This window comes from Ziziphus jujuba, chromosome 6, assembly GCF_031755915.1.
Source record: "Ziziphus jujuba cultivar Dongzao chromosome 6, ASM3175591v1".
NCBI classification, from domain to species: domain Eukaryota; kingdom Viridiplantae; phylum Streptophyta; class Magnoliopsida; order Rosales; family Rhamnaceae; genus Ziziphus; species Ziziphus jujuba.
The window spans coordinates 14,114,289-14,140,645 of NC_083384.1; the positions used below are offsets into that span (position 1 = coordinate 14,114,289).

The 26,357-nt window shown below is 32.7% G+C and overlaps 3 protein-coding genes and 1 long non-coding RNA gene across 6 annotated transcripts; 2 read left to right on the forward strand and 2 right to left on the reverse strand.

Annotated features, from left to right (window-relative positions):
• Positions 1-5,355: 5,355 nt before the first annotated feature.
• Positions 5,356-5,826, forward strand: LOC125418868 (RING-H2 finger protein ATL28-like). The gene has a single exon (XM_048463552.2). The coding sequence runs from the start codon at positions 5,356-5,358 to the stop codon at positions 5,824-5,826; it is 471 nt and encodes a 156-aa protein (XP_048319509.2).
• An 857-nt stretch (positions 5,827-6,683) lies between these two features.
• LOC107430507 (uncharacterized) lies at positions 6,684-9,431 on the reverse strand. Of its 3 annotated transcripts, XR_001582562.4 has the most exons (5): positions 9,131-9,427; positions 8,265-8,440; positions 8,062-8,166; positions 7,676-7,911; positions 6,684-6,861 (listed from the first exon to the last, which is right to left on the reverse strand). It is a non-coding gene; the product is annotated as an uncharacterized LOC107430507 (long non-coding RNA). The 3 variants fall into 3 exon arrangements; XR_007237857.2 differs by having other exon boundaries at positions 7,494-7,911; positions 8,062-8,440; positions 9,131-9,431; XR_001582561.4 differs by having other exon boundaries at positions 8,062-8,440; positions 9,131-9,428.
• Positions 9,432-14,185: 4,754 nt separating this feature from the next.
• Positions 14,186-15,532, forward strand: LOC125418867 (uncharacterized). The gene has a single exon (XM_048463550.2). The coding sequence runs from the start codon at positions 14,186-14,188 to the stop codon at positions 15,530-15,532; it is 1,347 nt and encodes a 448-aa protein (XP_048319507.2).
• Positions 15,533-21,409: 5,877 nt separating this feature from the next.
• Positions 21,410-25,205, reverse strand: LOC112493312 (protein neprosin). The gene is made up of 8 exons (XM_060817894.1): positions 25,181-25,205; positions 24,899-24,975; positions 24,561-24,647; positions 24,233-24,400; positions 23,761-23,922; positions 22,522-22,575; positions 22,227-22,373; positions 21,410-21,784 (listed from the first exon to the last, which is right to left on the reverse strand). Exons 1-8 carry the CDS (start codon positions 25,203-25,205, stop codon positions 21,410-21,412), a joined length of 1,095 nt encoding a protein of 364 aa, XP_060673877.1.
• Positions 25,206-26,357: the final 1,152 nt, after the last annotated feature.

Consider the following 26,357-nt stretch of genomic DNA (forward strand, 5'->3'; position numbering starts at 1 on the left):
TACAATGATCCTTCAGGAAACTAAGAGTTCTAATGAACTCCTTCGAACACCTATAATGCTAAAAAACAAAAAAAAAACATATATATATATATATACTAAAATATATTTAATAGTAGTAAAATAATTTTGTAAAGAAAATATGGAGGATTTAAGAGAAGAGTTTTTATGAGAGAAGCAGAAAGAATAGTTGATTTTCTATTGTTGTGTGTTTCCAAATGAGAAAGAAAGCTCCTTATTTATAGAGCTTAGAGTAAGAGACTGTTATTGATTGGATAATTTTTAAGAATAAAATTATTGATTTTTTGTAACTTAATAATAAAAAAATAAACATTAAAAGCCAACTTTTTTTAACATTAATAAATATATAAACTAACATATACGTTACTAGCAGATAAAATAGGAAACTGACTTTGACAAAATAATCAAATATATACATTAGATAGTACAAGAAACTGATATACTAATCTAGTCCAATTCAACTAAACAACTGAATTAAAATGTTAAAAATAACTTAGACTTAATCTTTTAGTAAAATCTTTCTTTAAATAATAATATTAATAATTTTTTAAACCAATTATAACAAAAAAAACCGTGCAAGAGAGGAAGAGAGATTTGTACAAAATGCAAAAGAACCAGATTCGTCGAGACTGCTACGTACTTTTAACTTTTTCTTTATTATTATTACTAGGTGTGGCCATGTGCGATGCATGTGGTTTAATATGAAATCTAGATATTTAATAGTTCACTTTTTGTTTGGAATATTTCTAATTAAAATAATTTTATGGTTGCTATGACACAATAATTTGAAAAGCGTCTATCTACTAATTATTTTTTTAATTTTTTATTAATAGAAAGAAGGAAGTTTGTTTGACTAGAATAATCATATAAAACATTTCATGAAGGATGATTTATTTTTTGTAGAAAATAGGATATTCTTTTACTAAGCAAAAAATTAAATGAGCAGTGAAAATACAAAGTACTTACTTATAAATGAAGATATCTTTGCACCATTGATACTTTTCTAAGATAATTGCAAGATTTAATAAAAAAAAAGATAATATCTAAATTATTTTCTATTACATCTTACATTTTACAAAATATTAATGTTAGTGCTACTATTGTAGGATATTGAAAACAAAGTATTTTGTAATAGTTTACAAAAAGTTACAATTATCTATCATCCTAATATTGAGGAAAAGAATGTTCCATGATGGCTAATTAAGCATTCTTTGTTTCCATGATGGCTAATTAAGCATCCTTTTTTTGTCTTTAGGCTAAGCAAAATTTCTCTCGTTGCTCTCATCATACAGTAAGAGAGAACTTTACAGTTCTCTGTGATTTTTTTTTCAGTATCGTTTGGTTGTAAAAGATTTACACTGCTTGCCATTTTTGCCTCGCTTTCAAGACATCATCATTGTTGTTAACTTGACCAAATATTATTGATTATGATTCTCTTATTTCTAAACATAACGAATTCTAAAAATTGTAAAATACATGAATTAATACATTAAACAAAAATCTATGTAATTTTATAGTTTAAAAAAAAAAAAAAAAACTCCATGTATTGAGTTACTTTTGTTAATTAGATATGACACAAAAGTGAAAAGAGTGAAATAATTCCTTCCTAAAATGAGTTGCATCTATATATGTTGACCTAGTAACATTTATGTGCTGTTAAAGAATGATGCTAGATATAAATAGTATAACATTTTGAATCTTAAATTCCATATGAACATTTTGGATCTTAAATTCCATATGAACCAATGTAAAAGAACATAGACGTATAAAAATATTAATGAATATTCATTATTAACAATTATAATATATTTTACTTTTCGGATTGAAGAGAAGGAAACCAACTAATATTAATTACTCTAAAGTAAGAAAATAGTGAAGAATTGTCAACAATATTAATATGAAGCTATTTACATTTTGATCATTTCTATCAACCAATTATAATGCACTAACATAACAACTCAATAAAATTAAAACCATGTAAATTTTTTTAAAAATTTTGAAAAGACATATCTAGCAAAGAAACAAACATATATATAAGCTTACAAAACTTCCCTACAAACAAAAGGCATGCCAAATTTATGTTGTAGAAGCAATAAACACCTAAAAAAAAATTGTTTACAGGGAAACATTAACAAAAAGCATAATTATAAACCAAAAGGAGGTAAAGAAAAAAAAAAAACTACAATTGCCACAATTTTTGTGAAAAAAAAAAAAAAAAAAACAACAACAACAACAAATTAATAAATTTCTAATATCCAACAAAAATTTAAGTAAAAACAATACAGAAAAATCTAGACTATATAATAAGTAAATTACAAAGTTAACAAGTTAATTTTTCATAAATTCACAGTTTAAGTTTATATTTATTATTATTTATTTAAAATTTTTGTTAGGGGCTGATAAAACCATTTTAGCGACCTAATTAATATTAAAAAGAAAGGAAGTAGAGAAAGGCAAAAAAATGTAGAAAAGATTGAAAAGTATAAAATAGTGATTTGATAAGCGAGGAGAGGACTAATTAAGAATGTAAGCAATTACTCATTTCTACATGATCAAGTTATTTATATCTTACATAAGGCTCCATTATTTTTCTATAGAAAATAAAATCAGCAATTACGAAACACATTTGTGCATTAATTGTAAGTATAAAAAAGGCTGTCAAGTTGCAAATATTTGACTAAATTAGTTGATACTAAAAATATTAAAACCAGCACATAGAAAAAGCGGCTATTCACGATTAGGCTCTTTGACATCTTTTTGATAACACGACCATTTAACAATGGAGCATCTTGATCTATCTTTTAAGTATTAGTTTAATGATGAAATGTCATTGTAAAAAAAAGAAAAAAAGAAAAAGTTCGTTTTGGATTAAAATAGGTTAAAAATATTAATATTTGTTATATTTCTATTAATTTAACCAAGCCATTGATTTCTCTTTTTTTTTTATATTTTATTCGTTATATTATTATGTTTTTTTTTTAGTATGATTTTTCAAGTAACTTACTAAATAAAAATCTTGATTTTTTTTATTTCTCATTGGAGTTGGGGAATTTGATCTTGAAAAAACAATGTGTGAGGAGAGCTACTTGATTGTCCTCATAGACGGCATTGACAGCATTGTTACACTTCAATTCTTAAATATGGTAAATATTAAACTCAAAATGTAGTCAAAAGTAATACTTCAGTGATATTTTCTAATTTGTATGGTTATAAGTTTGCTTAAGATAACACTTTACTGAATTAATAATTACTATTTAAGAAAACAATAATTTTATTATTGATTTTTTTTTTTATAAAAATTCTTAAAATTTATTTAGAATAAAATGATATACAATAATAAAATGTGGAAATATAAATCTATGGCTTTATTATCCAACTATTCTTGATAGTACTTCCTTTGTTTTTACTCTTTTTTTTATTCTTTTTATTTATTTTTAATTTTTTGCATTACTAACAGCACTCCTATTATATATTACTCCTTTCACCCAAAGCATAGAATGGATATTCAAACCTGATTTTGTATTAATATTGAAATAATGTCAAACTCTTGTTAATGTATGACTATTATCATATTATGTGCATATTCACTATATTTTACCACAACTATTTGCTTTTTATCATTTTAGTATCACCATTTATATTGAAGTAATGATTTAAAACATCTTTTGATAAATTAATGTTGAATTGAATGAAACTCAAAACTTGCTAAGTTATTAAAGTTCAAATTCATTTCCATATATCAAAAGGGGAAAATTATACACTTCTTTTTTATTTTGATGAAATTAGACAAAGTTCGAAATAAACAATAGTGTCATCTTATTTGTAATTATCTTTAATATTGTAAATAAAACAAATGACATAGATATTATTGATCCGAATTAAACAAATTTAATAGTAAAGGTAAACATTGAAATCAAGCTAAAGTGATACAAGTTATTCCCCCAAAAAAAAAATTAACTAAAATAAATAACAATATGAGGAAAAAAAAAAAAAACAAAATAGTAATATGTTAAGACTTAAAAGTACACTTTTAATTTGCCTTAAATATTTATTAATTTTCATGCTTACAATACATAATAACAATTATGGCTAATAAATACATATCAACCAATTACCAGTGCTATGTTACTGTCTATTTTCCTACAAAAATTAAAAATCTTAAAAAATTAATTAATGGGTAACATAATCCATGATATATGCAAAAAGGCCTTGTAATTATTTGTTAAAAAATGATAAAGACTAATCAAGAAACGACGTTTCCTAGAACAAATTCTTTAATTATTTAATTAACTACATAGGCAGTAGGATGTAGATTTTTTTTATATTTAATTAATTTTTTTTTTGGGTTCTAATTATTTAAAATTCCGATCAATTTTTTTTTTTTTTTTATATAGATGGAATATTAAGATGATAAGTTGAAACACGCGCTGGAAAAATAAAAAACATGGAATTACCAAGGGAAAAGCTTCCCGTGGACGCCACGTGGCAGCTCACTTTGTCCCAAAAACCATTTTTTATACGTACAAAAAAGCGAAGCGAAAAACAGGTTTTGGTTTTTAAGAGTCGGCCTCCCAAAAAATAGAGTGACGAGGACATTTTTTGCAGAAGGGCATCCAAGTTCTATTAATGTAAGAATGTGGGTCCCACTCTCTTTCTCTCTCCCCTTCTCTATCTACCGTTTATTTATTTCTGCTCCTCCTACGAAACAACAGCGCAAACTCTCTCTCTCTCTCTCTCTCTCTCTCTCTCTCTCTCTCTCTCTCTCTCTATTTCTCTTTCTCTCTGTATTTCTCTTTTTCTCTCTTAAAATTCCACATTCATATCCCCACTTTTCTTCTGTTTGAAATTTGAAATAAGCATTGTAGAGAGTGAAGGGAGATTTTTTTTTTTTCTAATTTTTTCTTCTTCTTCTTCTTCTTCTTTTTCTTGTTTTATTTTTTTATTTATTATCTTTATTTTTGTTGTTGTTGGTTGCTATAAGGGGGAGCTGAAAAACTTGGGACGATATAAAAAAGAAAATAGAAAAAAAAAGGTGTTGTGTTTGTGCTCCACCGCTTCCTTCACTCTTGCAGTCTTTTTTTTTTCTTTTTTTTTTTTTTCAGTGTGTTTTCAGCAGTTTACACGGCGCGAGGTGGCCGGTTTACAATCTTCAAAAACGTACTTTTTTTTTCCCTCTTCTGGGTATTGGTTGTAATTTGTAAATAACTTTTTTTTTAAAAAAAAAATTTACTGGGATTTGCAGGAAGACCAGTTGTTTATTGTTATTAGTTTACCCTTTTTCTTTTTTCGTCAGCCATTTTTTTTTTTTTTTAAGCTGTACATTGTTGCTGTTAATTTATGGATCAACAACATCATGCTCATCCCCAGAGAAAAATATTTCTTCCTGACCCATCGTACATTGGCTTCTGGTTTGGAGTAACTGTGTTCATTTCTTTCGTTGTGTTTTTCGCCATTTTCCTACTCTGCTTGTGGATCTTTCACAAAAGAACAAGCAGGAGATCAAGAAACTACCGAAGAGTAAGTGAGGTAGAGCTACCCACTATCAGATCGGCACCACCAGCAAGAGGAGGAGTGGATCCCGGTGTGCGTGCCGGGATTCCTCAGATCAGATATGCTTCGGATACCGTGCTTCCGTACGAGGAGTATACATGTGCGTGCTGCATCTGCCAGTTTGTGGAAGGAGAATCCGTGTCTATGATTCCTAATTGTAGACACACTTTTCATTCCCACTGCATCGATTCACATATGGCACGTGCCACCACCTCTACTACCACTGCTGCTACTACTGATGATGTTGTTGACGTTTGATGATGCATAGGATACTACGATAGGTAGGAATATTTCTATTAATGGAAATAGGAAAACCACAGAAAACCGTGGATCTTTTAATAGTATATAACGTTGACTTTATTGGTGTTTTCTTTTTTCTTTTTCTTTTTTTTGATACGATGAGTAATTATTATATGTACAAAGAATATTCTCTTAATGGAATATTAAAGCTTAGCTTAGCTGTCTCTCAATTAACACACACACACACACACATATTTATATTTTTTATTTTTCCATGATTAAAAATATAAAATTATGTAAAAACAATATATATATATATAATAATGTGATATAAAGTTTTAGGTGCCGAAAAAAATAAAATAGTACATTGCAGCTAGTTGTTAGAAACGTGTGTGTGTATATCTATATATGTATAGTTTTGCAGGCATGTTGATTGGATTGCAAATGCAAATGAAAGTAAAAAAGCTTGGATTAGAGAACAAAGGACATAAGACATGCATTTAACTATCGAAATAAGATTTGGTAATTAGGAAACAAAGTTGATGATTTAGGATATATATATATATATATATATTTTTTACCTTGTGTCATAATAGACATTGGTGATAAATAGAGCTTATTAATTTAATCTTAAGACTTATATAGACAATTTGAACATCCCACCACGTGCAGTTTCACTCTGATCTGCATAAAAAAATGGTCCAAATATCTTGACTATAGAAGCTCTATATATATATATATATATATATTTTTTTTTATATGATCAAATTATTCGTAATGATGGAATATGTCATTTGCACAAAATTATGAACAGATAAATTAAGCACACATAAATATTACAACTAAATCATACCAAACATATAACGCATAAGAAATATAAGAAAATAAAAAGATAGCTCAAATGCATAGATTACATTATAATTGTATATACTCCGGACAAAAAAAAAAAAAAAAAAGGGGAAAAAAGGGCCTCTTAGGTGCTTCGATTTCTAGGGGTACACCAGGAGTAGGCTCTAGTACTTGTGCATCCGGCAATTCCTTTGACAAGAGTTCCTGCATCAAATTCCAGTTTTAGTTCCCGTACGTCAAGGAAAATTTTTATGTGGTAAACAAAAATTGTTGAAAAAGTAATTGAAGAGAAGAAGATTTCAAGAAAATTAGAGATTGAAAATCATATGAATGTTATCTGAAGAAATATACAGGAGTAGAATATAGGATAAAGGTTTTAATTCCTTTAGCATGCATGAGAATTGAATATGCATAAAACAACGCTAAATGTCGTAATTCGCAACTTCCATCAACTTAACAATTTCATCGTCGTTTATGATTTTCTTGATACAACAAAAAAGTATACTTGATGAATGCTTGGTTCCATATGGCTTCCAGTGCTCATATGCAGGGAGCACCAAAAAGAACGAAGCAAGGAAACAGAAACACACTTCCAAGAATTATTCTAGTTCTCAGTATAGAAAGAAAATGGATTTCTTAATACAGTGCATAAAGGAATATAGGCTGGTGATGCTTCTCACAAGAATCTCATCGTATGCACTCATTTAAAAGCAAAAGCATACCCCACACCCAGGTTATCCAATGTTATAAATAATACCCTGATTTTGTGTTCTCCAATCCCACGATGATGTATAACTTAACTATTTGCCAATTAAAAAAAAAAAAAAAATGCGGACCTTGAATGATTCTATAGTTCCCTCAGCTTGAATTATACTAGCTAGCAGCCCTTTGCTTTCAGATTTCCATTTTTCATAGGAATTATAAACCTAGAATAACTTGAAAGACGACGAATGTAATGATAATGTTGAATTTGACATTGATTTGAAAGCCAAAAGCTTAAGTAGAGAGGACTCTTTACTAGGCATGCCGCAGCTTTGCAAATTGAACCGCATCTTCTTGTCTGAAAACCAACGTAAATTTAGGCAGAAGCTGCTTTATGACCAGTATGATGACAATATCTGCCCCTTCCTTCCCAAGAAAACTCTTGTACAAACAGTGCAGTTCATAGTTCAGTGTCAATTGGCCTTGTGGTTGTAGGGAAATGACGAGGTAATCAAATAAATAAAAGAACTGAACTAGTAATTGAACTCACACCTGGACCACATATTAGAAAAGGAAAGGATAATTATCAGTTAAGTATTTAAGTAACATTCAAAGTAAAAAAGTATAAAATGTTACCCAGGAATATAATACTTTAGGGTATAAAATGTAGTCATTTCAGCAACTAAAGCATGAAAACCTTACCCATTCACGGGACGCTGCCAAGGAGGACCAAGGAGCTTGAACTCTGACATCGGAACTATTTCTTGCTTCAATAACAGAGCTCTGACCAGGTTCTACATATGTAATCTGGAAAATGTGAAATTTTACATCTTATGATAACCTATCTTAGATATAAGGATTAAATTCCAACGTTTGTTGAACTTCAAGCAAAGTTGAAACAGTACTAATTGAGGTTTAGTTGGTAGATAGACAGTTCTTGTAGCCTTCATCTATATTCAGGTCCACCATCTTGGTGGCATGTCTAACTAACCACAAATTGAAGAGAGCGAAAACATGCCGAAAACCGCGCATAAGGTACAAGTTCAGTCATCCTCTCTTAAGAAAAGTTGTGTTAGCTTCTCTGAAACAGGGTATGCTTGTAGGTGTCATTACTTGAAAACGATTGAAAAAAACAAAATCAATGAAAATTCAAAAGATCTTTACTCTTCCCAACAGAGGCAAATAAAGATACACCCATTATACAGTCCTTGGTATACAAATAAGTCAAAAGAACATTGGACAGGAAAATCATAGATAGCCAGCCCATCAGTCTAATCCAAATGAAGCGTCTAAAATGACCTTATCTCTTAGCTACAAGCATAAACAGAATTTCAGATAAAAGCTTCTAAAATTTTCCACATTCAAAAACTTGTTTGGCATATCCTCAAAAAGATTAGAGGGAGTAAATTGAAAAAGTTGTATGCAGTGATTAAATACAATGACATATACAGTATACTCGATTATTGAAGGATTTGCTTGGTGGTTGTTAAACAGGACACCTATATATATATATATATATATAGCAATCAATTTCATCTTCTACAAATCTTTAAAAGATAGAAACCCCATCGTCCAAAATATGAAAACCCCCATCATCCAAAATATGAAACCCCATCGTCCAAAATATATATATAGCAATCAAAACTATGAAACCCTATAGTCCATAAAACCCCAAACTAAATAAATTATGAAAACCCCACCTCAAAAATGCCATACCCAGAAGGTAAAAAAGAAGGAGAAGATGGAATTTGAGAGAAATAGGAATGCTTACAGAAAAGAGGATGAAAGAGCTGTAGACAGAGCTAAATGTTCTTCAATGGAGCCCTAGGTGAGAAACAGTGATCGGAGCTCGGAGCTGTGAGCTGTAGATATAGCCAAAGGTACTTCAATTGGACGGTGGCAACAAAACTGATCTGCGAATATGATAAACAATGATCGGCGCTGATAATCGATGGCATCGAAGAGAGCGAGAGAGTCAAAGACTGATTTGGAATTCTAAGTTTGATGGGGGTAATTTTGGGTAAAAAAAATCCGAAAAAACAATCTCAGACATTGGCTCATTAAAAGTGAAAAATTTTAAGGCTTTTGAAATAAGATAAAAATGTCTCCTAATAAATATTAAGTGGGAAAAAAAAAAACTAAAATAAAATGTTTTATAATTTAAAATAAGTCAAATTAAAATATAAGTGAAAATAAAATGGAGTATGTAAAAGCAGTACAATGCAGGCCACAATTCATTGTTTATTTAATTGTATAAGTGTAAACTGTCCAGAGATTCAAGCATTAGTTTTTTCTTCTTCTTCAGTATTATTATTATTATTTTGTGGAATTCGTTTGATTGAGAGAATTCTATTTCAAAGTCATCGAATGAAAGGCGTTCATATTATAATATTTGAGAGAATCCATCGATTATATTGGATATTATATTGCAGTTCATAGATAGAACACAGAGAATATATACTAAGCCAGATCTTGGACAATCGAATTTTCAAAAGACAAAGGAAAATGCCATTATAATTTGCTATAAATAATAAATATCTTAACACAAAAACTACTTTATACGATAAGAAAACTGATATGAAAACCCTTTTGACAAGTACAAATTCTACAAGTCGGGTAATTTTGATATCGTGCAAAAGCGAGCAGGCATGAAGCAATATAGAGCCATGCCTTGTACTTCCGAGCCCCATGTAGTTTTTCCATTCGAATTTTTTGTGATTAGATCACAAACTTGCTTGACATTTTCACTAACAAAACCAATCACTTGTTCCACGTAATTGTATCCACCGATATCCTTGTTCGTTCCAACTTCATCAATTTTCAGGTCATTTCCTTCCATTTAATCTAATAATATATAGTTTAATACTTGGTTGTTGGTATGTTTTCATCCATCTTCATGGATTGAAGTGATTGATGAGACCAATTTTTATGAGTAAAGAAATTTTGATTATCAATCAGCATTGAACCACAGAGCGATAAGAATGGATTCTAATACTTGGCTCCTAAATAAATTAAAAAACCATCACTAGTTGGCTCCTAAATCAATCAACCATCAAAATCCTCAATAATAGCTAGTTCGGAGTTCTTCTTAAGCTATTTGTGCATAAATCTAAATCCAAACCAGCTAGTATTTTACCAGCTCAGTGTAATTATACTAAAAGCTAAAAGCAGTGTTCATTAACATTAAGGAAGTAATATAGGAATTAGACCAATCAGCATTTTAAGAATGAAGATCTCAAATAATTTAACAAGTGAATAGCTTAGTACTGCTCCAGTTTGCAAGCCTTGCATATTCTATACTAAATCATAACACCATGTCAAATAAATTGGAAATGCAATGCCAAAAATGAGCCTAACAATTAGCCATATTACGTCATAAAGTCCTAAAATGAAGAAACAGAATTTTGGACTATGAATAGGAGCCAACATGAAACGTGGCTTAGGATACTTGTACAGTATCAATGAAGTTTAAAACAGCATAAACTTGCATTCCAGCCTGTTGATATCACTTTTAAATCAGAACTCTCTCTTGTACAACTTAATTTTTGTTCTGAGAAATTGGACAGCCTCTATAAATCACTTAAAGAGCAAGAACAAGAAGAACGCCAAAACAATAGAAACCATTTGAAAACCTTCAAAAAATAAAATTGCCCTTTTGTTTATGCATTATAATTCATCAAGTGGCATTTCACTTGGTCACTAAGTGGCAGCCTTCCTCAACGACAGTAGCTACGAAAAACTTTTCTAGTGGAAGCAACTTCCAGAATTTCACATAATCAAGTGGAAGCTATTAAAGACTATTATACCGGTTTCAAAGTTGAAATGAAATACCAATTTCACATATATATCTACATGTATTATGTATATATATAAGCTTATACAAACAAAAGAACATAAAATCAAAGAACAATGACATTCACATATTCACTTGGAGTAAAACATCAATATTAATAATGCAGTACTTTAGTTGGCTATTTCTAAACTTCATTCATGTACATATATGTATATATACATGTTTTTCTTTTTTGGTGAATATATACATGTGTTTCGTAGGTGTCATGCCTGACGAAACAAAAATTGTACCCAATACATTCTTTACTTCCTTATCATCCAACCATATGCATCACATTTCGGATTATGATTTTATTTAATTGAACAGAAAAAAAAAAGTGGACACTACATATAGAATCAAATACAAGTTCAAAACCAGATTAGGACAGATTAGAATCTCTGACACTGGCAAGGTAATATGTTTTACTCCTATGGTTGATTACAAATTTATGGTTTGAATAAATTTTTGCTGTCTTGTTTAACTTTTGCCTTAGGATTTCTCTTTTTCACTCTCTAACAAAACTTTCAAGTACACAAATGAGGAACAAGAACAAAACTCATGCTCGGTTCTTTACCGTAGGGCCTTCATGATACAGATGATATAGAAAGCACAAAACATATAACTTTTTTGAGCGGAAAAGAATGAAAGTTTCTTTATACCAAAGCATTATCTTCATTTATTCTCCTTTTATCCTTGCAAAAGCATTAAAAATAATCCTAAGATTATCTTATTGTTCCTCTATTTGTGATTTAGTATACGTTTAATATTTCATGCAGTATTCACAGTTGTTTCCTAGGAGCATCAGGAAAAGAATGAGGGACATAAAACTAACATGTTCATTATGAATTTTCCCCACTTACCATATACATCTTGAACTCTCATCCAAGGATAGCTTGCATTTCATAACTACAATGAAAACAAAGAAAGAGAATCTTATACATGTACTCAGAGGAACACTTCTTTTGAGCTAAATTTTCATAGAAAAACAAAGTGATTGAAAACTAAATTACAGTCTGATCTAACATATTATTCATAAATACAAACACTCGTCCTTATATCCTGCATCTTTAGCCCAGAAAATTCTCCATATACCGAAAGACCCCACCCATGACAATTCAATTACAGCCCTTTACTATCAGTTTTTCTCAAAGTCCAAAGCACAAATATACTTCAAACAATACCTATTCACATCATATTCAATTTCCAACCACTAGTGCACAGATTCACAACATATTTTTAGCTTCAAACCACCCCCCCCCCCCCTCCCAAAAAAAAATAATAATAATAAAATAGGGACAAATTGAACTTACCAAATGGTTTCGCGGTGGCTATGCCAATGAACGCACAGATTCTTAGTTACGACAAAGAATGACTGCATTTTAAGAAATAAAAAGCCAATGCTATAGAGAGTATTTCAACAAGTTTCTAACTTGTTTCAGAGAACTGTACAGGCCAATTTAATCTAACTCAAATGGGAGATATGAGGACCATAACAGCAATTAACATGTCGTAGCTTTTGTGACTTGCCATCACATGCACCCCAACTAGCTCGTTTATACATTTTTAAAGCTTTAATACTCTCAGTTACAGAACCAATTTGATTAACCTGACCAATTACAAATTAAGGAAAAGAGAGAGATTTAGCTTTAATATATATGCCAATACGAAGTGGGAGGCATCAAATACCACCTTTAAATCTATTTTCCTCTATCCGGTAGATATTTCCCATAAAAGATTCTTAACCCCGTCTATATTGAGAACTTCTTGTTGCACCTGCAGGGCACAACTTCACAGCAAATACAATTCAACATGCTTCTGTTAGTGCAATCAGTCTTTTACAGAAACTATTTTGTGAAAATGACAATATGAAAGAAAATAAGAGGATTAGACTGCAATTAAAAAAAAATTATATAACATGTATATGATGTAAATAAAACGCTGAAAAGATCTATAACCCCTGTAAGAGTATTGCAGTTTTGGCTTCTTTTTTTTTTTTTTGAATTACCAATTTCATTGGGAGGTAGACCGGTCACGGAGAAACACAATCACTTCCTACGCTCTTTTATGTTCGAAATGGGGGCGTTAGATCTGGGGTATCATGGAAATCCTTTCACGTGATGTAACAAAAGGGGCGGCAAAGCCAATATTCAGGAACGCCTTGATCACGCTATTGTCAGTTGTTTGTGGCGAACAACTTTTGAACAAGCAGGTGTTCTACACCTTTCTAGCGCAACCTCAGAACATATTCCCATTCAAATTAAATTGTCCTTCGATCTTAGTTCCAAAGCTCGACCTTTCCGTTTCTTGGAAATCTGGAAAAGAGATATTACATGGAGAGATGTGGTGGAGACGGCATGGAGAAGTGCAGACACCAGAGATTGACTTGCTTCCGTTAGATACAAATTACACAGCACGTCTATAGCTCTGAGGCAGTGGAATAAAAATGTTTTCGATTTTTGTCAAACCAGAATTGATGAATTAGAAGCCAAAATTCAATGGCTCCAAAGCCTAGAACCTTCAGAGGACATTCTGGCAGAAGAGAGGAACACCCAATGGGAACTAAATGAATGGAGGAAAAGATCAGAAATTCTTTGGAGACAAAAATCGAGGGAGTTGTGGCTTTCGGCAGGAGACAAAAACACCAAAATTTTCCATGCGGCCACTATAGCAAATCGTAGGAAAATCGTTATCCCAGCTCTAAAGGATGGACATGGTATTTGGAGAGAATATAGAGAAGAGATTGGAGATCTGTTAACTGAGGAATTCACAAAGCTTTTCAAAGCTGCTGATATTAGAAGAAGTGAACGCATGGGCGAATTTATTTAGAATTGTGTCACAAGTGCAGATAATCTTTTTTTGGAAGCAATCCCGCCAGAAAGTGAGATTTGGAACGTGGTTCGGAAAATGCACCCAACGAAGGCTCCAGGACCCGATGGAATGTTAGCATTCTTCTTCCAATAGTATTGGAGCATCGTTGGACCAGATGTGGTCCGCATGGTGCAAAATGTCTTCCGCTCTGGTTTACTACTGAGGGACATCAATCGCACCTTTATGGTCCTTATTCCGAAAGTGACAGGAGTGACGGAAGTTAAACATCTTCGATCTATAAGTCTATGCAATACCACCTATAAGATCATCGCAAAAATCCTAGCGAATAGACTGAAGCAGGTTATCAAGAAAATCATTTCCCCAAGCCAGTCAGTGTTCGTTCCGAGGCGATGGATTGGAGAGAATGCCATCCTGGCCAATGAAGTGCTTCACTCTATGAATCGCAAGAAAGGGATGAAAGGAATTATAGGTATTAAGGTGGACATGCAGAAAGCTTACGATAGGGTGGATTGGGTCATGATTTCAAGAATTTTAATTCTTTTTGGCTTTTCCGACAAAGTGGCTAAATTGGTCTTAAATTGTATATCTTCTATTTCCATGGAATTGCTCCTGAACGGAAGCATATTTGATAAAATTCCGATGGAACGAGGGCTCTGGCAAGGAGATCCGCTGTCTCCTTTTCTCTTTATCCTTATGGCGAAATTACTCTCTCGAATGTTATTCAAATGGGAAATTGATAGAAAGATAACTGGCATGAAGTTTGGCTGTTCCTCTCCGTCAGTGACACACTTGTTATTCGGAGATGACGTTATCATCTTCTGTGGCGCCAATACCGAAGAAGCCTGCAACATCCATCGATGTCTACAACTCTACTGGAAGTGGACCGGACAATCTTTCAATCGAGAAAATTCCGAATGTTTCTTTTCTCGCAATGTTAGCAGCAAAGGAAAATCGGACATAAAAAAGATCTTAGGAAGGAAAGAGCTTGAGAAAAACACCAAACACTTACGTTTACCTTTATTTCTCCTTAAAAATAAATCTGAAACTTTCCAGCATCTCCAACGGAAAGTGGAAACTCGAATCCAAGGGTGGAAAGCGAAACTTCTCTCCCAGGCAGGCCGAGCTACCCTTATCAAACACATGGTTACCTCCATTCCGGTGTATACAATGTCAACTTTCCTACTTCCCAAAGGTTGGTGCCAACGGATACAAAGCAAAGCCAGAGCTTTTCTATGGACGAACGATACTTCAAACATGAGAGGCTTCAATCCTATCGCTTGGAGAAAGGTGTGTCAATCAAAATTCAATGGTGGCCTAGGCATTAAACACTTATGGAATTTCAACAAAGCACTCATTGCCAAGATCGGATGGTGCTTAGCAACAGATGATCAAGCTCTGTGGGTGCAAGCCCTCAAAGCAAAATATTTCCCCCACTCTTCCTTCATGAAGTGCAAGAAGAAAAACCATTGTTCCTGGCTTTGGTCTGGTGTCCTCAGACTAGAAATCTTCTAGCCAAGGTCCTTTGCTATAAGATAGGACAGGGAAATTCGGTGAACTTATGGAAGACCCATCGGTCCCCAACATCCCAAATTTCATTCCCCAACTGCGACAACTTCCTATCACTTCTTTTGGCATGGTCAACTCCCTCAAACAAAATAATGGTGAATGGGATGATGTCAAATTGAATGATCTGTTCGACCACAATTTGGCTCAGAAAATAAAGGAAATGTTTTGGGCCCAGAGTAACCAGGAAGACAAACTAATCTGGTCAAAATCGAAAAGTGGATATTCAGCGTGAAGACTGCGTATCAAGTCCAAGCAGAAGATCATTTCAAGGAACAAAAGTGGTGGAAAATCCTTTGGACAAGCAAAATCCATGAGAGAACAAAACTCTTTATGTGGAAATTAGCTAATTATGGTCTTCCTGTTGTTTCTAATTTATCAATTTGTGGAATGTCTATTGATCACAAGGAGTGTGTTCATGGCTACAGCAATATCAACGACGAAATTCATACCTTCTTTCACTGCGAAGTAGCCTGAAGAGTATGGTTTGCTAGCCCTTAGGGTTTAAGATGGGAATCCTTTCACTTCACCAACCTCACGTCCTTTCTATACTATTTGGCCAACCCTTCAAAGTTCCTACCAATATCAGCGGAAGCAAACGAGATTTTCTTCATATACGACGCTATCACATTGGAATACTTATGGCGAATTGGAAACAAAGCTTATCATGAATGTCAGGAAGGTATTGTCAATGCTGTACAACAAGCACCAGACTTAATCCATAGCAAGGTTAATGTACTACTTGATGCAAACAACTATGAGACTTGAATGAGACTCAACTAGGAGGATCTTAACCGCCCAACACCCATCTCATGGAGACCTCCCCCGGAGGGTTTCATAAAACTAAATTATGATGCGACGTTGAAGGCGAATGGTAGTTTCCTAGCCATCACAGCTCGAAATGACAGAGGCACAATGCTGGCTATCCACACCTTCCAATCACGAGTCTTTATGTAACACCCCGTCCCAAATCACATTGGAATTCGTGCACGTTTATCGAGGTTAACCATTGACCGAGTGGGTCAAAAGTTGACTTTTTGTTCCAGTTGAAATTTTTTAGTTGACCATGGTACCGTGGCGAAGTGCATGATGGCCCGAGTTCGTAGACTAGTAGCACATCGAAAACGGAGCTACGGTTTGAAAGTTATGGGCAAAACAGGTCGATGTGCAAACTGTCCAAAAGGTGCCGGAAGTTGACTTTTTTATTGTTGTGTAATTTTGTTTTCACTTTTATATGGTTGTAAAGTACTCGTCGATACGAGTTCATAGACTAGTGGCACGCTTAAATTGGACATCTGGTTAAAAAGTTATGGATGTTTGAAATTCGCCGGATACCGTAATATTTTATTATATCTGGCTTAAGTGCACAGTGATGCCACGTGTCGTCACCTGATTGGTCCACGTAGATGAACAGTATCACCCACGGTGGCTTTTATTTGGCAAAAACGTCGAGGAGGAGAGAGAGAGAGAGAAACGATCGGCCGCCGGAAATCATCCAATTTTCCAGCCGATCCTTGCTACACGCGCCGGCCAGAAAGGAGCGCCTTCTCATTTTCGGCCGAACCCTTAAATTTCACTACCGCTCGTCGCCGGACGCGCCCAGACCGAGCCGGCGAAGCTCGGGGGCAATTTTTCCCCTCCATCGCCGACCACCGCCGTTGACCCCTTTCCGGCCATTTTCAGGCCACACGTGCCAGCCACCCCTCACCACCTCCTCATTTCTGGCCAGCCCACCAAATTTCAAGGCCACTGGACCTCCGACGCGCCGGGATTGGAGCATTTTCCGGCGAGGCGCAGAAAATCTTCAAACCCCGATCTCTTCGCCGTTCGGCCTCCGTTTGCCTCACCGCCGGTCCCGTTGGAATCCACTCCCCTCGATCTACAAAACCGCCAAAAATCTCAGCCAACGGCCACCACACGCGCTGCCGCCGGCGACGGTTGCCGGTGACCACGACGGCTCACCGGAAGTCACTGTTCCGGCAAGTACACAGTTGCACCGCCGGTCCCTGTCCACTAATTCCGACTTCCTGAATCCAAATTCGGCATCCTTTTCCTCCAATTCGTGACGGTTTGGGAGAATTGAGGAGTCGAATCCCGAAAGCTTTCCAGCGAGATTCCGGCCACCTCGGGTCCGATCTCTGGAAAGTAAGACCGAATCCGTGATCCTCATCACTCAAGCTTCGATTCGGTATATCACTCATAATTTTTAGTTGTCGTTTGTGTTTGCTCCCCGGGTACCCATTTGGGAGTTACCCGATTAAAATATTAATATATTTGGTTGGTATACTGTGGATGTTTTAGGTGCGCGTGCGAGTAGTGAAGTTGATCCTGTGGAGGATCTTAGCTAATATACTCGCTTAAGGTGAGTGACCCACCTTTAAAAATAATTTGGGGCAATTAATTATGTTTAATTGGTGTTTAATTGATATTTAAATTATGCTCATGTGGTACAATTTAATTATTATTTTATTGTGATTTAATTTTAATTATTATGCATGAGCAAGGTATTTTCAGTAATAAATTGTATGTGATTTTAATATTATTTTTGGACATAATTGGTTTAAATATTTTATGAAAATATTTGTTTAAAGTGGTGTTTTAATTTTTATAATTATGCCCATGGTATTTTATTTGTCGAACCTCATGTTATGAGAAAAATTATTGTTTTATCGTTATCGATGTTTTCGTACCGGGTATGTTAAAAGGAAATGTGGGATGGTAAATTTGAGAATTGGTATATTTCCCACGATAATTTTGGAAAAACGGTACGGTTATAATTAATTTAATAATTATTTTAGACGCATTCATACAGTATTGGTGTTCTGGGTGTATGTATGTGGTTTAGCGCGCAAGTATTATGTCTCCCGTGAGTTGCCATTGGACCGTGGACAGGCAAGTTTGATATTGGCCACAGCCACCCCCCTCCTTAGCTGGGATGACGATTTCAGCAGCGGTACTGTCGGGACGCCGAAGTGCCGTTTGCAAGTTTCTCTCTTTAATCTCCCCGCCAGTCGATACTCAGGACGCTGGGTATCGGAGGGCATCACCGGTATATGGTGTGGTGCGTCAAGTGTAAGTTTTCAAATAAAATTTCAAACCCCAAAGGTGACTCTGAGATAGCGCGTTAATTTATTACATTTTATTTATATTGGGGTATTTAATTATTTATTTATTGTTTATTAAATTGTTTGATCCCTTGGTTTTCGGGAAATACGAATGTCGAGTTTTGTGAAAATATTTTAAAAATGGAACATTTCCAACGGAGTGATTAGTGAGAGTTTTGAGAGAAATTATTATTTTCAACTGCTATTATTTATTTACCTATTTAATTGCCGGTATTAATTAAATTTCTTTATTTGTTATATTATTATTATTAATATTAAAAGTGTTCAATAGCTAGGGTCGCTCACTGAGATTATTAGCATCTCACGTTTTTAAATTCCGTTCCCTTAGGTGCAAGGGGTGGTAGATGTTCTTCCGAGGCAAACCAATTCTCCGCCGCTATCATGTTTCGAGAAGTACTTTTGTACTCATTCATTTCAGTTGTATTATTTCTTTCATCTTTGTTGGATTTTCTATTGAATAGCACTTCATGAAGCTCTGTATACTATTCTGGACACTTATGTTTTATTTATGCACTGGGTTGCTGTTATTGTTGTGAAGTGCTGTAAATTTGTGAAATCAATTTGTAGTTTTGTGGGAGGAATAAGGGGATGAATATAGAAGTGTGTTTTCAGTGCAGGTAATTTTTGGTAAGTCCTACCCTTAGGGGAGGTGCTGCCGGATTTTCCGTTGGAAGGTTCGATAGTATTTCTCTGGGATCAGGGCTTGTTTAGGATTCCGGAAAGGAATTCTGGACTGGTCCTGACACTTTATACCCGAAGTTGCGGAATTAGATGTAATAGTCAAAGCCACATAGGTAGCTCAATTTCATGGTTGGCCGAAGGTGATCTTTGAAACAGATGTGCTGTCAGTGTTTAAGGCTCTCCAAAACAAGGACGGCACTCATCTTCACTGGGCTTCAGAAAGCCTCTTCCTTGATATTTTAATTAAATTACACTTATTTCAGGTTGTTAAGTTTAGTTGGGTCCCTAGAGTAGCTAACAGGCTGGCCCACAGTGTTAGTAAATGGGCGGCAGCACAACACCTTATAGGTCCTATAGATCACAGTTGGCTGCCTTGTGCATGCACAGACATAATGGTCTAGGAATGCGTACCGGAGGAAGCATCTTGGATCCAGCATTGATGTTTTTTTATCTTTTTTTGGTCTCAATGAATTCATAATTTGAGCCAAAAAAAAAAAAAAAAAAAAGAAAAAAAATATGCTGTAAAAAAGCAATCTGCAAATATTCATGGTTCAAATCCATTCCAAGTTACCTCCTCAAAGAGCCTCATAAATTCCTGCACAACATTGTCCACATTCTCCATTCTTCAAGCCTTTCCTTTTAATCTGGGTGATTTCCGGAGTAATAAAACAAACTCAATTTTATAACTTTTTCATGCTAAAACAGTAAAATAAGTACGAATGCTAATATATATATATATATATATATATGTATGTGTGGGAAGTTAGAGCATTTGAATTTTCTATAACGCTGTTCCATTAAATTCCATCAAATTCATACCTAAAACATCATGCTGTGGCTTAAGGAGGAGAGCAGGGGGAACAGGAGAAAATTGCAATAAGAAATTTTATACTAATTGTATATATATATATATGTATATGTGGGAAGTTAGAGCATTTGAATTTTCTATAACGCTGTTCCATTAAATTCCATCAAATTCATACCTAAAACATCATGCTGTGGCTTAAGGAGGAGAGCAGGGGGAACAGGAGAAAATTGCAATAAGAAACTTTTATACTAATTGTGCTTTACGTTGTTCCCCACCCACCCCGTCGCGCGCCCCCCCCCCCCCCCCCCCCCCCCCCCCCCCCCCCGGCCCCCCCAAAAAAAAAAGAAAAGAAGGCCCAATACTACGTATTGACACAGTGTGTGAATTTCTACATACGCTTGTTGTAAACTAAGCAATAAACGAGAGGAGGAAAAAAAAAGAAAAAAAAAAAAAAAAAGAAAGAAAGGGGGGGGGGGGGGGGGGGCGGGGGGGGGTGGTGTGGAACATAGATTCATACATGGAAAATTTTATGCAAAAATAATATTTTACTTTGAATACTAAAAATTTAAATTACTTTCACCAACATGTGAGATAGGTTTTGGACCTTGTGGGTGGAGGAGGGGTTTGTCGCTTTTGAATTTTGATTTGTGTTCAGGGCTTTTTCATCAAGGTAGATGTGGCATCAATTTTTCAATTCAATATAAGTGGGGAGGATAATATAAAAACTTTAGCAATAGATGATACTTCTAACATATGGTTTAAGGGTGTAGTTGTATCTTTGTAATTAATATATATATATATGTGGCACAACTTTTAGCATACCACAAATAAAAGTAGATTTAAAATAACCAAAATGTGAAATAAACATTCAAATGTTGTATATCAATCATGACTTGTCATTAATTTGATCAAAACTTACTTAACAAATTAAGTGAAATATCGATTATTATAATATTATATATATATATAATATTGTTTGTAAAATAAAGAAATATGAAAAAGATATAGAAAAATAAAAACGAAAAGAGAGAAAATCGTAAAATCTTATTCATTCATTATGTAGATCTTAATCTCTCTTTATATAGATAAAAATTAATATTTACTAATAAGAAGGATGATAAAGACCTGGTAATAAATCTCTCAATAAAACATATCCTTATTTCTTTAAGTATTGGCCATATTTAACAAATATATAGTTATTGTTTTTCCTAATTAAGTACCACATTCTCCACCAGGTCCCCCAAAACTGAAAGTTTGTCCCAATTTTCGACCTTGATAACCAAAATAGTGTAAATCATAGCAGGTAGTGACATCGGTAGTCCCACTCATGGTACTGTCGACTATATCAATCAATTTGAAGTTGGAATCCACAATTTTGACAAATGCCAAAAAGCAAACAGAATGGTAGTCATTGGTTGGAAATTCACCACTCCCCATTGGGGGACTCAGCCCGTCTGCTGAAGCTTTTGTTGTTCCACCGTAGCGAACTTTATCAGCACCATTGTTCAAGTGATTGAAAAGCTCTTTTGGCCAATATCCCACTCTAAAGCCTTCGGATGTTAACCACCAGTTACCACTTGATTGCTCCTGCATGATGTAAATTTAATATTACATCGTCAACTTTTGAGACCATCTTTTTAAAACTTTAATTTGGTTATGTTAGAGCATATTCAACAATTTTTTTAAAATAAAAAAAAGTGTATTTTTTTATAGTAAAAAAATATGTTTTAAAATAGATAATGAATTTTTAAAACAGATTCTAACAATAATCTTTATTTGCATTACTTTTATTTTTATATAAATATTCATTGTTTTACTTCTAATTTATTTATTTATTTTATATAAATTATCAATTAAATGTTAAAATAGTGACATTGGAATTTGGAACAAGTAGGGTATTAAACTAAATCAATATAATTATTCAAATAAGAAAAAACAAATTTGATTTTTTATATTTAAAAAGTCAAATTCTTTATATTAATATGTTAATATAAAGATCGCTGCAAAATATATATTGACATCTATGTACCTGAATGATTGAAAGATCAAAACCATATTGGCTTCCTCCTATAATGGAACTGTTTACGAAGACTTGACCAGGTCTAACTGTCGGGTGCACTTGCACAAAACCCGGGCACAACAAGTTGTAACAGCCAGTATTCTTAAAGCCATCTGTCTGTATAATCAAAAAATAAAGTATTTAATTACATTATCAAAAACAGAAATAGTGGATTATTTAGCCAACACAAATTAGAAGAATTTCTAATCCACCATTAATTGATCTTTTAAAATGAAAAAAGCAGGAAGAAGAATACAATTCTTACCGTCCATCGAATAGTCATATATGTGAGATTGTCACCGTATATTGTTGGATTTACCTACATATTAATTAATATAAACATAATTAACAATTTTTATTATCAAATTAACAATGTTAACACAAATATAAATACAAACGAGGAGGTATTTTATTAAATGTTCCAATAGTTAATTACCAAATCATATTCTAATTAGTTTTTTAATATCAAAATGACAAGAATATTTTTGTTTTGAACTTAAACTCTGTTTGACATAATTTCTGAAAAATTAAAAATAGTTTTTAAAACTCAAAAATAACTTCTATAATGTTTAGCCAATTTTCAAAAATTATTTCTGATATTCAAAAGCATTTCTTATTATAAAACCAGTAACAAAATTGCTATTTTAATAAATATTTTGGAAAAAATAGAAACAAAAATTATATCAAATAGAATCTTAATATTTTAAAATAGTCTTTTTTCCGCTTATTGTTCCAAAGCTAAAGTTATCAGGCTAAACACACAACCGCAAAACCGCCCACCATTTTCAAAAGAAAACTAAAATTGTAAAATACACATTCATACCTATATATATAAGCTCCTCAGCCCCAGAAAGTTTTATTATTTTATTTCTTTTCTGATTTTCCATTTTGTCCCTCCTCCTTCTTTTTTAGAATAAAAAAGGATAATTCTGATCTAATGTAAATAATTAATGGGTTTGTCAAAGTGGTGATTGATGGCTTTGGATTTGGAACATAATGAACTTGGAAAATAAAAGTTTACTTTTGTATATATTGTATAGTGGATCTTATCAAATAGAGTAATTAATAAATAATATGATTGAATATGTATTAACTAGTGGGCCCTATCTATTCATTTTTTATCTGCTTCAACATCCACACGATGTGTGAAAGTATTGTCCATACTGCTAGGCTGTTTATCATTCATAAAATTCTCTTGCAAAAATTTTGAAAGAAAAATAAAAAACACATCCGTTTAAATATTTTTAAAAAGTAACATTTATAGCATGCCAGCAACTAATAATAAACATTTCAAACCTGACAAATTAAATTAAGCAACTGAAATCTGATATGACAAACTTTCCTTGGAATTCGACATAATTATGTGTATTTAGTTATATGTATCAATGGTATTAATTATATATATATATATATGGGAAATGAAGAAATTAATTTGAATTTAGAAATTAATTAGTAAAAGGGATGAAGTATATATAGACAATAAAATTCAAATGCGACGACTTACTGCCCAACCAGCTTGTATGCTATTAAGCTCATTAGGAGGTCCACTTTGAAGCCATATTTGAGCCATGCTATACTGTTTCCCTGTCACAGGTGGCTTGTATATGTTGATCGTTGCTTGTGCTCCATGATATGTTGCATTATTGTTCGTATCAAGTGTAGCAAACTATAAATAAAACAACCACGCATTTAATTAGAATAAGATTATTTTTTCTTTTTCTTTTTTTTTCCTATTGGTTATAAACGAAGGCCAAGATCCCCTGATGGAATTAATAGATAAGTATGTGCATGTTTCTCTGCATGAATAGCTATATTGAAGATTAATTTTCTAAAACTATCTTTTAAATTATATATTTAGTAGAAAAAATATGTTAACTTGATAAGTGCTAAAGCTCTTATTATTATTATTATTGCGTATATAGTTTTTTTTTATTTATTTATTTTATTTATTTATTTATTTTTTTATTTATACTTACATGTTCACCAGGGAAGTCTTGTGTAAATGGGCGATAAAAAGGTTTAGACTTCGGAATAGGTACCATCCCTGATGGACAACCTTTACCTCGTAGATCAACTTCATTAGGAGATCTACTCCTGGATGATACTCTGCTTTTTGTCAACTCGTGTGAGAAATTTGGATTTAACTGAAAAAGAATATATATGTATATAATTGATTTAATTAACATATACGAATGATATGAAATTACTGAGGAAGAAAAGCATATAGAATTCTAAACTATATAAATACTTTTGTGCTTTTTAATTCAACAGGGTAAAATAATTATTTATTTATAAATTTTGTACCTGAATTTTGTGGTTCCTTAGTAAAGGATGATCAAAGGCTGGTTGCTTATATATATCAACACAATCAAATTCATCAGCTTCGGTTGGCTGCACAAATTAGAAAAAGAAAAAGAAAACGATAAATATTAGAGAAAAATATAATCACTAACTAATTTCCATTAGAAAACCTTCAAAAGTAATTACCAACCTGCCTTTGCTAATTTCTATAGTGGACCAAAAAAAAAAAAAAAAAATTGGTAACATGAATGAAAATTTATTTGAATCCGTTTGAAGTTCAAAAAGCAATCTAAAATCCTAATAATCTACAAATTAAAAAAAGTCTATATATATATTTATACCAGGATTGATATGAAGTGAGGATCATCATCAAGATTAATGGTGCGGTGACTTTTATTGACCTTGCTTGTTCCTTGTACTGCACAGCAGCAAATACTTAGAATTAACAACAGATACAAAGCCATGGTGAACAAAATATCAATTCCTGCTTCTTTGTTATAAAACTCTTAACTATTTCCCACGCCCTCATTTGTCTTATAAGAAGTTATATTTATAAATTAATTATATTATATCAGCTGTGGACCATATCCTATATACATGGAAAATTGGTAAAAAGATGTTACTTCTGGGATAGCTGAGCTGTCTCATTTGTCTTATAAGAAGTTATATTTATAAATTAATTATATTATATCAGCTATGGACCATATCCTATATACATGGAAAATTGGTAAAAAGATGTTACTTCTGGGATAGCTAAGCTGTCTCGTTTCTGGATTTTAATGAAGCGTTTTAATATTAATATAAATTTTCATTAGGAAAATCCGTTACAATGTTTATATATGGCATGATATCATACCAACTTTAAAGACTTACCTACAATGCATGCATGGCATGTCATCTATATATTTACTTTCTTTTTTTTTTTCTTTTTTTTCCTCTTAACAAACATGTATATCAATAATAACAATTATCTATATATTCTCTTCTCTTTTTTGTAAGTACAGGGTTAGAATTATCTAAAACTCCTAACAATTATCCAAAACTAGTGACTAATTTAGCAACCCAATTACTCTGGTATTGTCATATTTATTTATTAATATTATTTTTTGACAAATATATCTATATTTTCCTTTTATGTCGGAAGTAGCATATTCAAATTTCGGATTATTGTTTAAATATTTATCACATACAAATATATACACATAAAAGTTATTGACACATAGCAATTCACGTATGTAATTACTCATGGGGGTTTTTTTTTTTCTTTTTGGACCAATAATTACTCATGGAGGTTCAGTTAAAAAATTGAAAAATAAAAGGGTCTACTTGTTGAAAAATGGACCCTTTTTCTTTTTCTTTTTTTTAACTTTATGTAGTCTATAAAATATATTAGGAAACAATCTTATAAGACTACCAATCATAAAGATAAGGAGAAGTCATCTTTATAAAAAAAAAAATTAATACTAGGGGTAGAGGATTCAAATTTAACATCTTTGTCCAAGGAAATAAATCTTAGTAACAGCCACTGCATTTGTATGGTTAATTATTTTAACGCTACAGGTATTCCAAGGAAAGATTTACTCCAACTATTTTTATTTATTTATTTATTTATTTTTGTTAGAAAGATTAAATATTACTCATAAAACAGAAGTATTAAAATTTTCAAAAACAAAGTTGGGGTCTCAAAAAAGGCTTTTGATTAAGCCTATAGAAGAAGTTGGGCTTGAAGATGACCCCATTAGGATTCAAGTATTCGGGCTTCAAGTGGGGTTTTATTATAGAGGAAAATCTGGCCCCATA

Bases quoted from the DNA above. Each gene is read 5' to 3' on its own strand.
- LOC125418868 (XM_048463552.2), top strand. From the start codon at position 5,356: ATGGATCAACAACATCATGCTCATCCCCAGAGAAAAATATTTCTTCCT.
- LOC125418867 (XM_048463550.2), top strand. From the start codon at position 14,186: ATGGTGCAAAATGTCTTCCGCTCTGGTTTACTACTGAGGGACATCAAT.
- LOC112493312 (XM_060817894.1), bottom strand. From the start codon at position 25,205: ATGAGACAGCTCAGCTATCCCAGAA. The intron at 24,648-24,898 runs GTATAAATATAT...TAATTTGTGCAG, and splicing joins CTCACTTCATATCAATCCTG to CCAACCGAAGCTGATGAATT. The intron at 22,374-22,521 runs GTAAGAATTGTA...TTGATTATACAG, and splicing joins ATATGACTATTCGATGGACG to ACAGATGGCTTTAAGAATAC.